This window comes from Bos taurus, chromosome 26, assembly GCF_002263795.3.
Source record: "Bos taurus isolate L1 Dominette 01449 registration number 42190680 breed Hereford chromosome 26, ARS-UCD2.0, whole genome shotgun sequence".
NCBI classification, from domain to species: Eukaryota; Metazoa; Chordata; class Mammalia; order Artiodactyla; family Bovidae; genus Bos; species Bos taurus.
The window spans coordinates 22,321,466-22,334,769 of NC_037353.1; the positions used below are offsets into that span (position 1 = coordinate 22,321,466).

Genomic DNA, 13,304 nt, shown 5'->3' on the forward strand with positions numbered 1-13,304 from the left:
CAGGGATGGGTCTGGGGTCTCAGGAGTGTGTCCTCTAGGAGCCCAATCAATCATCCCACATTCCCCACACCCTCCACCCCTTGTAGTAACACAGCCCCTCTTTTCTCAGGCTCCCACCAAGGCGTGGTGGAGGGGCTGGAAGGAGACCCACCCCAACTCTATCCAAGCGCAGGAGCTGGGTAAGAGGCGGGGAAATGAATATTAATTTATCATGATTAGGCAAATCCGGCAGGGAGAGCCGATTCTGGAGGAGGCTAAAAAGATGAATTTCAGCAATAAAATTAAATAAGGACGGACGAGCGGCCCCTCCTCCCTCCCGCTTTGCTGATCTCTCTCTTTCTTACAATTTATGAGGCCAATTATGAAGATGAGGTTGGAAGTTCCTGGAACTTCACTAAATGCAAACGGCGGTCCCTGCTGTTCCCATCAAATTAATTAACCGCGTGCTATTGATGGCCGCTCAAGGCTGACGCAGGCGGCCCACCCTGCGGCCGCCTCCAGGACACAAGAACTCAGAGTCCAGAGCCCATCGGGCCTCCACCACCTTCTGCAGTCCCTACCCAGCACCACAGGGACTCTGGGGACCCCCAATCCAGCCCCAAGCCCTGCCCAGAGCCTTTAAGGACCCTGGGGCATGCACACCGAGGTCGAGATTGGTGGATACACTGACACACACCCGGCTTGTCCACACACATGTGCAAATGTAGAGTCATGAGCCTGCAGCACCCAAACACGGGCCCAGCGATGTACTTTAGGCACACAGGCAAATGGCCCCGCAGTTAGACAAGGGCACAGTGGCAGCCTTGCTGAGGGAACCAGACAGAGCCCGGTGGGTGAGGGCGGTAGGGCTCAGGGTGTCTTGCTGCTGGAGGAACACGATGTCTGCGGCCATTTGCCCGCTCCATCAGCACCAGGCCCCCAGGTCCAGCAGAGTGAAGGGTCAGACAGAGGTTCCACAGTCACTCAAGCACCCCCCATGGCCTGGTGCCAGAGCCCCGCCCAAAGTCCCTCCACCACTGGGTCCTCTCCTTACCTCTGGGATGTCTTTCAGGATGTTCCCTCTAGGCTTTTCACTGGAGCTCAGCTTCTGTACTTACCCCCACTTAGGGGACCAAGGCTGGCACCCCTGGTTCAGACAATAGGGGCGAGGCCCAGAGTCTCAGGCCAGTTTGGGGACTTCAGGCCTGAGGGTCCCCCAGTCCCAGAGCTCAGAAGCAGGGCTGCTCAGGTGTTCTGGAAAACTGTCTGGCTGGAGTCCGGACTAAAGGGCAGAGCTAACAGAGGGCTAAAGGTCTGGAGGCTGAGCCCCTCCTAGGCCTGGGGCAGCAGGTGCCCCAACAGCTGTAGCTGCCGTGTGGGGAGGGCCTGGAAAGGGGCTCTCCTGTTGGGGGAGTGGAGAGGGAGTAAGGCCAACGTCTTCTCCAAGCTGTCGTCCCTCGTCTGGGCAAGAGGCATCCCATTCTGTTCAAAGGGACATGAACTCATAACTCCCCTGTGGTGAAGCAGGACCAAGGGCCTGGGTTTCCCATTCCTTTACTCCTGGAGGACAGGACATAGCTGGGCCTGCCCTCCTCGCCATGTCCACTCTAGGCCTGGGAAACCTTGGCCCTGTGCCCACATTTGCTTCATGAGGAACAGCCAGAACCCAGGAGGAAAGTATGCCCTGGTCTTGTTCCCCTTTCAGTGGCAATGTTATCAACCCAGGCCTTGGGAAAAGATGGTTGTGGTTTAGTTGCTAAGTTGTGTCTGACTCTTGCAATCCCATGGATTGTAGCCCCCCAAGCTCCTCTGTCCATGGGATTTCCATGGGATTTCCCAGGCAAGAATACTGGAGTGGGTTGTCATTTCCTTCTCCTGGGGATCTTCCCAACCGAGGAATCGAACCTGGGTCTCCTGCACTGCAGGCAGATTCTTTACCAACTGAGCTACAAGGGAAGTCAGGAAAAGATGAGGCTCCCAGGTTGGCAGGGTTGGGGCCAAGCAGCTCAGAGAGGATTGTGCCTTGGGCTCAAAGTGTCAGAGGGAAACTGGGAGCCTCAGACTGAGCACAGGGCAGCCCGTCCATGAGGACTGGGCCCCCAGCTTTGCCTACCACCTGCCTTTCCCCTACTCCAGGCATGGGGGGAGGCCCCTCCCCTTCCCCACACCCTACTGCACTTCCAGGGACCTCCTCTACCTCACAGCAGGGCCTGCTCATACCCACCATCCCTTCACTCACTTTGTACAGGGAAAGAACAAGACACACTCTGTGTACTGGTCCTCTATCACTGCAGTAACAAATTTCCACACACCCGATGGCTTAACACACCACCAAGTTCTATTGTTTAGCAGTCTGACACAGGTCTCCCCAGGATAAAACTGAGGTGTTGGCAGGGCTGTGTTCTGTTATGGAGGCTCTAGAGTAGGATCTGTTTCCTTGCCTCTTCCGGTTTCTAGAGGCTGCCCACATTCCATGGCTGGTAGCCCCGTTTATCTTTAAAGGCAGAAACATCACATCTCTCGGACCTTCCTTCCTTCATCACAGCTCTCTAATCTTAGCCAGGAAAGTTCTCCACTTTTAAGGACTCATGATTAGATTGGGCCTATTGGCTGATCTCCTCATTTCAAAATTCTTAATTAAATCTGCAACATCCCTTTCTTACCAAGTAGGGTAATATATTCACAGGTTCCAGAGAATAAACTGTGGATAAGTTTGGGAGACTGTTACCCTGCCAACCACACCTGTGGTCTGGCCAGAGACCACTGAAGCTCAGGGAGAGAGCAATGATGAGCTGAGCTGGAGGCAGGAAGCAGGCCCGTGGGGCCCTTCCTCCTCATTAGGACCAGGTGGTAAGTGGGTGGTGGTTTTGGGGTGCTCAGTTGTAAGACAGTATCTCGGTTCCCACCAGGGCTCCACAATCCAGTCTCCCTTCCAGCAGGATGGGGCACTGAGTTGAAAGTCTGCCCAGGAATCCATTTCAGGCTCTCAAGTGGCTGGTCGTACCCTTTTTTTAGTTTGGACTCAGAGAACTTCCCCCTCTGCCTAACTGGGCAGCCTTTCTCAGGACCAGAGTCCCTGCATTAGATATTCTCCCGGGCTCCAGTGTCCCTGAGAAGCCCAGAGGACACTGCCCTGAGGGTGGGTCTCTCTGGAGGGGGTGGGTACTCTTTTTAACCCATGATTTCCTGTTGCCCTTGCCAGGATGTAGGACCAGGAATCTGCATGGTTTGAAGGTGGTCTCCAGAATTCTGACTCTCAGGGAGGTTGGGGGTGGGGGAGAACCTCCCCTTCCTTCCTCTAAGAGATGGCAGGATGAGGGGCCAGGCCCCTGGTTCCAGACCCAGAAACCAGCACCATCCCTCCCTATGGTTCTGAAGACTTCCTGCGTGCAGGAAGTTATCCTGGGACCCACGGGTTCCTCTTTCTCCTTGTTCTGGAGGCCCTGCTCCTCTGGGGCTGGAGAGGCTGCTGAGCAGGCTGGGGCACTCAAGAGGGAAGTAGCAGCATCCACATTTGGATGCAGACACCCCAGGCTTTGGGCTTCTACCAGCTGCACCCCTTGCTAGGGATAGTGGCGGGCACGGAGACCCCAGTCCAGAGTAGACTAGCTGAGCTCCTAGGGGCCGAAAGCAACCCTGACACCTGGGGGGCCCAGAGAGTCCCAGCTCTTCTTGTCCATTCCAGGGCCCAGGCAGCTACACCTCCCTGTAGGAAAAGCTCCGAGAGGCTCACCTGCCACGAACGCTTGTGCTGTGTGCGTGTGCTCTGCGACCCCAGGGACTGCAGTCCGCCAGGCTCCTCCATGGGATTTTAATGACAAGAATACTGGAGTGGGTTGTCATTTCCTCCTCCAGGGAATATTCCTGAACCAGGGATCGAACTTGCATCCTGCATTAGCAGGAGGATTCTTTACCACTGAGCCACTGGGGAAGTCGCCCTTACGAAGCCTTCTAGTCCTCTGATGTGGCTTCTCTGGTTGGTACTGAGCTGTGAAAGGGGCCCCCCAGCCTCCGTGGCTTTTGATTCCTTCCCTGACATGACCCAGCAGCTGGACTTCAGGGCTCTGAGCGAGAGTTGGGCCCATTCTAAGCTTGCTGGGATCCCCTGACTGAGACCAGGCCAATAAACGCCAGCTCTAGGAGTTTGCAATTAGATGCAGGACTCGGGGCCCGCCCCTTTGCTGTTTTTGCACAGCCAACACTCTGGCGGATCCCAACTCTGGCCCAGGCTCCTCGCAGCCACCTTCTCTTGCCTCTGAGCCGTATTACACTTGGTATGCCAAACCTTCCCACCCGACTGCTCCCCTCACCAAATCTTTCCTGTCCTGTAAGCTCCGGCCTCCAAAACCACCCTGATACCCCTAGCTGGCCTCTCCGAGCTGCTCAAACTAAGCCCCTCAGCTCGACTTTCAGTCCTCTACCAGCCTGGCCTTCTGATTCCCACCCGGCACACAGCATCCTCTCTTAAAGCAGGTTTAGTTATCCCCAAAGAGAACGGTTTACCCTTTTCAAATAGGCTATTTCCTGCGAAGTTGCCCCTTGCCTCCTCCAGGCAGCACAGCGTTCCCGGACTGTCTCAGCCCTGTCAATGGCACACAGGTCACTTGTTACATTTGAAACTGGTCACTTTCACCGAGCCTTGTTACGTTTGTTCACATCCTTAGGTATTGCCTATTCTAGGACATGCTGATGGGTAGACAAGCCTAATTCCCGGCTCCATGAATCCTCCCTCTTAATGTCCACCCCTACTCCTTTCTGAGTTGTTCAGGAGCTGACTCAGGCCTGGCCCGTTTGGAGAACTGTTAACTTGCCTGGGTTCCCATTCACCTCCAGTCTCTGTCCCTTCCCAGGAGAAAGGCAGGCAGAGGCTACAGCAGCTCACAGACACACCAGGCAGGCTGAATCTCAAGAGCACTTTATTGGGCCCCTGGCCTTCAAATGCTGTCCTCGTCGACCCTGGGGCGCCCCCGCCCCACACTGCCAGCTGCACTGCTAGGGAGGTGGGTGGAGGAAGCACCTCGGAGCGGCTCGTTTGCTCTGAAGGGTCTTGGGTGATGCTGGGCCACAGTATTGTGCCTCTCCCCTGCAGCCCCCATCCCACCCCCAGTAGCTAGACCCTCCTTGGGGTAGAGAAGTGGGGATGCCTGGGCCTCCAAAGCAGGAAGCTGGCCCCAAGCCAGGTACCAGTTCCTGCCTAAAATGGGCAGGGGGCCATGTGCACAACTCTTCGAGGGCAATGGTGAGGTAGACAGGGTAACACCTGACCCTGCTGCAGAGAGCGCCAAGCCATCCTGGGAGCGAGGCTGGCCCTTCCCAAGCCCAGAGGAGCCAGTGGTTGACACAGTGAGGTTCAGCCTGCTGAGGCTGGCTGAATGGCCAAGAGGGGCAGCCAGGTCACCAGTCCCGCTCGGCGGGTTCTCGGTAGGGCAGGCCTAAGAACCTGAAGACATCCTTCTCAGTGGGGGTGGGCAGCACTTGGCCAGAGCCCACCTTGAGGCCTTGGGCACTGCGGACCACAGCTGTGCTGAGGGCATGCTCTGACAAGCTCATGCCCTTGGTCTTGGCCAGAGCCCGCATGGAGCGGTTGAAGTGGGCAGAGCCGGTGAAGTAGAGCAGGGCGCAAGCGAGCTCGCTGTAGGGAACGACAATGATGTCCAGTCGTCGGTGCCGCCGCCCTGGCCCCGGGAGCTGGCACACACCCAGGTACTTCTGCTGCTGGCCGTTCTCCTCGTGGCTCACCAGGTCATCCGTCAGGAACCCTGGCCCAACACAGGAGGGCGCTGGCAGGGTGGGGAGCCAGGGCCTGGGCTGCCCAGCCCAGGGCCGTCTGACCTCCCAGGCCTCTCCTGATTATCCCTGGGTCCTCTGTCCCCAGCTTGTCCATTTATTTGCAGGCTTTCTTCAGGCCTGTGTCCTTTTCTATAGAATATGCATAGTAACTCCTCCTATGGCCCACTCCCACCCGCTACACTGGGGGCATGGAAAGATCCGATGAACCCTTGACCTGCAGCACCTCTGGGAGGTGTGAGGAGCTGATTCATCTCTTCCCGGCAGTGGCTCTGGCCCCAGGGGAGAGGTGGGTTCTGGTGGAGCAGCCTCCCCTGCTTCCTGCCTAGCGATGGAACTTTGAGGCTCTCTAGCCTGGGGGCCACCTTGCCCCTGCCCACCTGCTCACCTGGGGGTGGGGCTTATACCTTGCTGCCGGAGGCTGTCCAAGAGGCGGCTGAAAACGCCCTGGTGAGAGCGGCCATCCGGGTGGGTAAGCAGCACGTCCATGTCACCACAGGTTGCCTTTCCCCGACGGTATGAACCACATGCCACGCACAGCAGCCCGGGGTTGAGGGCCTGAGCTGCTTTCCGGACCTGGGAGAGGACAGTGAGGAGGGTGAGGGCTGTGGGCCTTCCCTGTCCCAGGAGCCCACACACCCCTTGGGTTCCAAGCCAATCCCTGGATGCAAGGTCCAGCCTGAGAGAGAGCCTCAAGGAACAGAAGAGGAGCTCCATCCACCCTGGGGAGCGTGCCTTGCTGGGACAGAAGAGAAGAAAACGCGCTCACACCACTGGGTGCGGCCTGGGGAGAGATGAGAAGGCTGTGCTCGGATTCTGAGGGAAGCTGTGGCTCTTTCCCTCTAGAGCTCTTCAAGAGCAGACAGACATACCTTCTCTGGGGTCTGCCCCAACCCATACACCCAAGTGTGTGAAGCTCCACTGAGTACAGAGGGCCAGGTGCCAAGGAGCCCTCAGCCAGGTCTTAGCAGCCCCAGGTATCTTTGGATTCAGAGCTAAATGCAGAGTGTGTGAGTTGGGGCTTGAAGCCTGACAGGTGGTTGGCAGGGTGCCCCTAGTCCAGGCCTCTGGGGAGACAGAACCCAGAAATATAATTGCATGTGTAGGGAAGGAAAGGAGAGAGCAAAGAGGGAGGGAAATCTGAGCCAGTGGCCACATCCTTACTTGGAGGAATGGGGCTCGGTGTGGAGGGAGCTGAGGCTGAGGGATCATGGTGCACTGAGTGGGTGGGGCCGAGGGAGGTTAAGCCCATTAGTCTCCACACCAGAAACACTGAGGCCTTTCGTATGCGGATAGCTTCCCAGTCTCTACCGCAGGACACTGAGATTTCTGGGACCTTGGATACTTCAATTCTCCTGACAGGCAGGCTTTGCTAATCCCCTCAACCCCCTTCTTGAGAGTGTGGGAGGAGGCCTAGGATGGATAATCCCATCAAAACCTCCTAAAACTGGAGAACTTAAATGGGGAGAGTGGGCCCTTCTGTTCCAGTGGGTTGGGGCTGGAGGCTCGCTGGGGCATTCTCTGTGCCCAGACACCGTGGCTGAGTGACAGACAGGTCATCACTGGCACTAAGGCCCAGTGATGGGTGGACAAAGGCGCTTGCCTGTCCATCCCACACCAGCCTCATAGTCACGTGACTGGGAGAAGAGCTGGAGGGTGATTTTAGCTAAGCTGGGCCAGTCTCCAGGGAGTCCTGCCATATTAGAATCATAGGCCATAGTGAGCAAACCAGTCCCTAACCTTAATGCCAGCTGAACAAATGATACATCTCACCCTAAATGTACCCTAGTCTCCCTCTAATCTAGGTTTTACATGAATTTAACCCCTAACCCAACTCTAAACCAAACCCTAATCTTGGCCAAACCTTATTTCTAGGACAATCATAAATTTTAACGAAAAGCATCCAACACTAAGAAAACTCTACTGATTCAGGTCTAACCTTAACTTGACTCTGGATCTAGCTTTCCTCCAACCCCAAACCTAATCCTACTGGCACTGTGCCTTTACACCAATTCTAACCCAAACCTTGAACCAGCCTTCAGAGGGCTGCAGAAGGTATGTACTTCTGAAAAGAGATATACAACTTTGTGCATTTTTACAGACTGTGGACAGAGAAGAGTCCATGATTTTCATTAGGTTCTCAAAGAAGTTTGTGAGTCAAAAAATGCTAAGAACCTCTGCCCTGATCCACCCTACCCTAGCCCAGTTCAAATCCCAATATCTTCAAGTAGTTCTGACCATAATCCAGCTCTGATCAAGCCCTGACATTAACCCAGTCCTAACACCATCCTAGCACCTAAGCCAGGGCTAACTCTGCCTGATACTGAGACCCCTGCCCCAGAGAGCTAGTGCTGCAACCCTTCCCTACCTAAGCCAACTTGCTCTTTGCCCACTAGTTCCAGTCTCTGGCGGCCCACAGCTTCCTCTGCCTGCTGGGCTCCCCCGCTGAGGGATCAGGAGTTCCTGGCTTTGAGCCAGGCCCTGACCCTATAGCAGTGGCTCTCCTTACTGCCCTGGGACACCTGCTTACTGTCTGCTCAATCTCTGCAGCTTCCTCCCTGGGCATGCGGTCTAGGAAGTCATCATAATGCTTCAGGCCAATGGCCTGCTGGGTAGTCAGACAGGCCTGGTTTCGGATGTCTTCTAAGCTCCGGAAACCCTGAAATAAAGAAGCCAGATGGGAAGGCTATGAGGATCCAGAACCAACGAAGAGACAGTGAATAAGCAGACACACAAGGTTTTCATCATCTCTAGACTCCAAGGAAAGCATGAGGCAGGAGCAAGCCCAGGGTCTGTAATCAGTGGGACTTGGGAAAGGCACGGGGCATGGAAGACACACCTCAACCCAGCCCTGCCCCTATCCTAAAACACTCATTCATCATCTCATCAATCTGGGGGTGATTCTGGGCATGGCTGGGTTTGGGAACCACTGTTCTGGATTCTCAGCCCCCAGGTCTGGTCTGCTCAGGAAGGCCCTTGTTTTTCTGGGGGACAGAGAAATATACTTCTTGTCTCTGCCTACACCACAGACTAAGCCTCAAAGATACCAAACAGGGTAGTTCTGAGAGCCAAGGGAGGATCTGCATGGGCCCTGGTCCCTTTGAGAAGTGATCCCTCTCTAGTCTGGGTTCATTCTCATCAAAGCATAGGGCGAGAGAAGTGTGGGACAGGAGCTCTAAGATACAGTAAAACTGAAGTGGGGGCTAGGACAGGATGTGACCTGATGGTACCACATTTGGGCAGTCTTGGTTCCAGCTCCCCAGATGTTGGAGAAGAGCTCTAAGACAGGCACGCTTTCGCTGATGTGGTCCAGCTTCCGCAGATGCCCGCTCTCCAGGATCTCGACAATCTTCTCAGCCATCCGCTTTCCAATCCCAGGGATACCAAAGGCCTCCTAGGGGAAGAGGAGGCAGAGGCAGGAAGGAAAGGTGGGAAGGAAGGAAAGGTGAGAAGATGGGAGGAGCAGATTCAGCAGTGGGGAAACTGACTCCTTTAGCAGATGTCTTGAGTGAAAGCCAGTCTGGTTGGTGGGCAACTGATAGCTGTGTAAAGCTTGGGCACAGCTGAAGATGAGAAGTCTGGCTGGAGTGGGCTGAGTAACTTGTCTGCTGGTTCCCAGAGGATGGAGCTCAGCACAGGGAGCAGAGGAAGGGCAGCGGTGATGACACTGGGCAGCGTCACCACAGCAGGGGGGCCCGTGTGAGGCTTTACCCTGTATCGGGTCCTGCACTACATGGGTCATCCCTTTGAGTCCTCACGGGAACACTGTGTTTGTTACTATTCTTAGTCCCTTTTTACTCATGAGGAGACTGATGCTCAGAGGATTTGAATAACTGGCTTAAAGTCAGGCAGTTAGTGAATAATGGGAACCAGAATTCAAACCCTGGCCTGTTGATCTTCAGAGACTCAACTTTCAAGCAACTTTTTTATTACGGAAAAACTCGAAAGTAAAAGAGTATACTGAACCCCACAGACCCAACACCCAGCTTTTGTAATTATCAAGATTTTTGCCAAGCTGCTTTCATTAATCTCCCTGTTTTCTTTTGTGAAAGTCCCAGACATCAGAAAATGTTAAGCCCTCCACCTGACCCCCACTACAGAAGACCCCCACCCAGCCCCCCACATGTCCTCCCCTGGCCCCCAGGTACCTGGTAGGAGGTGACAGGCTTGTGGAAGCTCTTCAGGGCATTGATGGCCTTGGCATAGCCCAGGGCCCTCCACTTGTCTCCCTGAACGCTGTAGGCTTTGGCCAGTACTTCCAGCTTCTCTGTGATATGGGGGTTGTGGTTGATTGCCTTCTGGCTTGAAGGCTGTGCACAGACCCACTTATCCAGGCCCTCGGGGGCTGGGCTAGGCTCACCATCTCCCTCAAAGGGGGTGGGGTAGCGGCCGCTGATCAGGGCTTCCAGATCAGCAGCGCTAACCTGGGTCTCTTCCCCGTCACTGGCTTCACCATCAGAGCTGGTCTTGAGATAGGGAAGGAGAAGAGACAGTAAGTTCATGCCGCCCATGAGGAGGGCTCCTTCGAGGTGGGGGCTGAGTTTCCTAGTCAGACCCAAGTATGATGCTGGGTTTTCTGCAACAGACCTGGATCTGCTTAAGTGTGGGGCCGTGTTCCACCTGGCTTCCCCTAGTGCCCAGCCCTAGGATCCCCAGTGAAATGTGGTAGATAGGCAAATACAGGAGTGATGAATGCTGGGAAGAATTAAAAGACTTCTCAATAAAGACAGCCGTCCTCTCTCAGGGGCCTGAAACTTTCTGAACACCAGGCCCTCCCTGTTTCTGTGATCTAGTTCCCAGGAGAAGGGAGCCGTGGGGGCTGGGAGACTCCTGACCTGGGCTTGGATGCTTGCAACCGCATCTGCCCTCCAGGAAGGAGATACAGGTCTGGTGGGAGGTCGGGAAGGAGACAGGGCTGTCCTGGGCTGAGCCTCACCAGCTCCAGGAGGCGTAAAAGAGACTTGGTCTGCCTTGCTGAGCTGTGCTTGATCCAGGTACCTGCAGGATGGTGATGGCAGGTTAAGACACCAGAGTCTCACCACATATCTGTTTCCAATCCTTGTCGACTCTGAAATCTTTTTTTTTTAATGTTTCTAATTAAGACAATGAGAGTTTAATAGCTCAAGAAAACATTTGAGGAAAGACTTGGACCAGCCCACCTCTTGGGGGTGAAGATGCCGAATCCTGCTGTGTCCACCAGCCTTCTCTCCTGCAGGCACGAGCTCAGCCAGGCTGACTTCACCAGCTGAGCACCTGGGGGCAGCTGGGGCAGTCTAAGGAGGCGGAGGGCTCGCTCACAGTCCATGCCTTCATCCACCACAATGTGAGTGACCCCTGGGGCCTGAGCAGGGCATATCTGGCCACCATGCTGGACAATCTGCTTCTCAAAGAGTTCTGCCCGGGCTCTCCCAATGCCGGTGGGCAGAACATGCACCCGCACGGAGCTCAGCCACTCTGTGGAGGGGGCATCCAGACGCCTGCTGTCATACTCAGACATGATCCAAATGAACCCTTCACAGTCCCCTTCCCCCAGTCATTTTCCTCCACCCTGCCTTCTGGGCATTCCACCACAGTATACAGTTAATTTCCTCATGGGCCATCGCCTGATATAACAGGCAAAGATTCTGATACGTCCTGTTCCCTGATGTAACCTAGAACTGTGTCTGGCACATTGCAGGGAGCCTATAAATCACTTCATTTGATCATTTATTCTTTCAACACATATTAATAGACACTTATTATGTATCAGGCACAAGGCACATGCTTTGCTACTATAGGCCTCACAGTCTAATATATTCCCCTCTCCCAACCCAGCCTACCATGTAAGTTTTTGCCATCTATTTGTCACTTTGGCTGCAAAATAGCATAACTCTGGGGACCTGAGAAGGATCCCCTCCCCTCACCAGCAGGCAGCTTCCTAGAGGAAAGGATTGTATCAGTCATTTCCTTAGGGACCAGGGGGTAGTTTCTGATTTATAGAGGCCTCGGGGTGTGGTAGAAGATGAAAGAGCAAGTCACCTGTCGAAGACTGGGGACCAAGTTTAGGACAAGGGAGGTACAAACAAACCTGCAGGCTCTGGGTGGGCAGAGTTAGCTGTCGTATCTGATTCTGGGCATGAAAGATGTAAGAAGCCTGAGGCTCAAGCACATGAGGGCCCTAAGGGTGGGTCCACTCACCTCCTGCTGCTTCTCTGTCTTCCCTCTTGGGAATCTTTGCAAGAGTTGTTGATGACGGATTGGTGTGAATTTTCTTCCGCTTGGGAAATGCCTTCAAGATGCCCTTGGGGTCCATTGAGGTATGGCTGGACCCAAGCCTTTCTGTTGGAAGGTTGATCAGGGCAGTTGTCATGTGCAACCCAGACTTGGGGCTCCCCAACCCCTCTATGAAGGTGGGGTCTCTACTGACAACAGTTTGGGGACAGTAGCCAAGTTCCCAGGAGTCTCACAAAACCCAACTAAACTTGGCTTAGCCTAGCTCTACACATGGACAAAGGAGCCTGGTAGGCTACAATCCATAGGGCCACAAAGAGTCAGACACTACTGAAGTGACTTAGCATGCACAATCACCAGTCTTTCAGAATACTGGGGAAAATAAGAAGAGTGGAAATATCCAGGGAACTTTTGAAGGGGGAACAAATGACATCATGGGCTTCCCTGGTGGCTCAGATGGTAAAGAATCTGCCTGCAATGTGGGAGACGGGAGTTTGATCCTCGGGTCCGGAAGATTCCCAGAAGGGAATGGCTATCCACTTCTTCCCCTGAGAATTCCATGGACAGAAAAGCCCGATGGGCTACAGTCCATGGGGTCCAAGGAGTCAGACAGGACTCAGCGACTCCCACTTTCACTTTCAAAGGGTATCATTCCTCAGGGGGCTGCTTTGAAGATTAACTGTGCAGTATCTGCTCCTGCTGCATTCCACTTCCAAAAAGCTTTACGAAAATGGGATACCAGACTAGGAACGGGCTCCATCTTTAGGGAGTGGGGATTGGTGGTGGGGGCGAGGGGGAACCTGTTTATTTTTCTCTACCCGCATCACAGGCCCGCAGAGGAAAACGGGGAGGGTTGGGGTGGCTGGTGGAGTTTAGGGAGCCGGGGTGAGGAACGCCCTGCACCTGCTCTGGTCTTGGACCTCTCGGCACCGGAACGCGCAGGCCCGCAGCTGCAGGGAGACGCACGACTGCAGCAGGTGTGGGGCGCCTTCCGGGACTGTGGAGTCTTGGCCTCACAGCTGGGGGTGGAGAAGACGCTGGCAGGTGTGAGGCACCCGCCGCGTACCGCAGCTGCCGCGCGCCAGGGACTCCCTGGGTGGGGCTAGGGGAGCGCTGGACTGTCCGGATCCTGTCCTGAGGATTCCTCCCCACTCCCCAGATTTGGTACAGAATAGGGTCAACTCCGGACCCGACGGGTCACCGGGGATGGACAGGCATAAACTACTTACCAGAGCAGCCAATGAGAGCAGACGGAGGGCGCGGGGTTCGCGGGGTGGGAACAAGCCAATGCCCAGAACATCTTCCGGGTCATCCGGAAGTGACCCTAG

The 13,304-nt window shown here is 54.9% G+C and overlaps 1 protein-coding gene across 3 annotated transcripts; it reads right to left on the reverse strand.

Annotated features, from left to right (window-relative positions):
• Positions 1-4,877: 4,877 nt before the first annotated feature.
• On the reverse strand, positions 4,878-13,297 carry POLL (DNA polymerase lambda). 3 transcript variants are annotated; one of them, XM_010819898.4, is made up of 10 exons: positions 13,206-13,297; positions 11,944-12,084; positions 10,926-11,220; positions 10,602-10,764; positions 10,127-10,232; positions 9,915-10,033; positions 8,987-9,160; positions 8,297-8,425; positions 6,174-6,342; positions 4,879-5,738 (listed from the first exon to the last, which is right to left on the reverse strand). In XM_010819898.4, exons 2-10 carry the CDS (start codon positions 12,056-12,058, stop codon positions 5,374-5,376), a joined length of 1,635 nt encoding a protein of 544 aa, XP_010818200.1. In that variant the 5' UTR covers positions 12,059-12,084; positions 13,206-13,297; the 3' UTR covers positions 4,879-5,373. The 3 variants fall into 3 exon arrangements, with proteins under 3 accessions (NP_001179488.1, XP_010818200.1, XP_010818199.1); NM_001192559.2 differs by having other exon boundaries at positions 4,878-5,738; positions 9,915-10,232; positions 13,206-13,262; XM_010819897.4 differs by having other exon boundaries at positions 9,915-10,232; positions 12,880-13,228.
• Positions 13,298-13,304: the final 7 nt, after the last annotated feature.

Coding starts and splice junctions, on each gene's coding strand:
- POLL (NM_001192559.2), bottom strand. CDS start 12,058: ATGGACCCCAAGGGCATCTTGAAGGCATTTCCCAAGCGGAAGAAAATT. Junction 10,233..10,601: donor TTGCAAGCATCCAAGCCCAG/GTCAGGAGTCTC, acceptor CCCTATCTCAAG/ACCAGCTCTGATGGTGAAGC. Junction 6,343..8,296: donor CTGCAGAGATTGAGCAGACA/GTAAGCAGGTGT, acceptor GTCCTCTCCCAG/GTCCGGAAAGCAGCTCAGGC.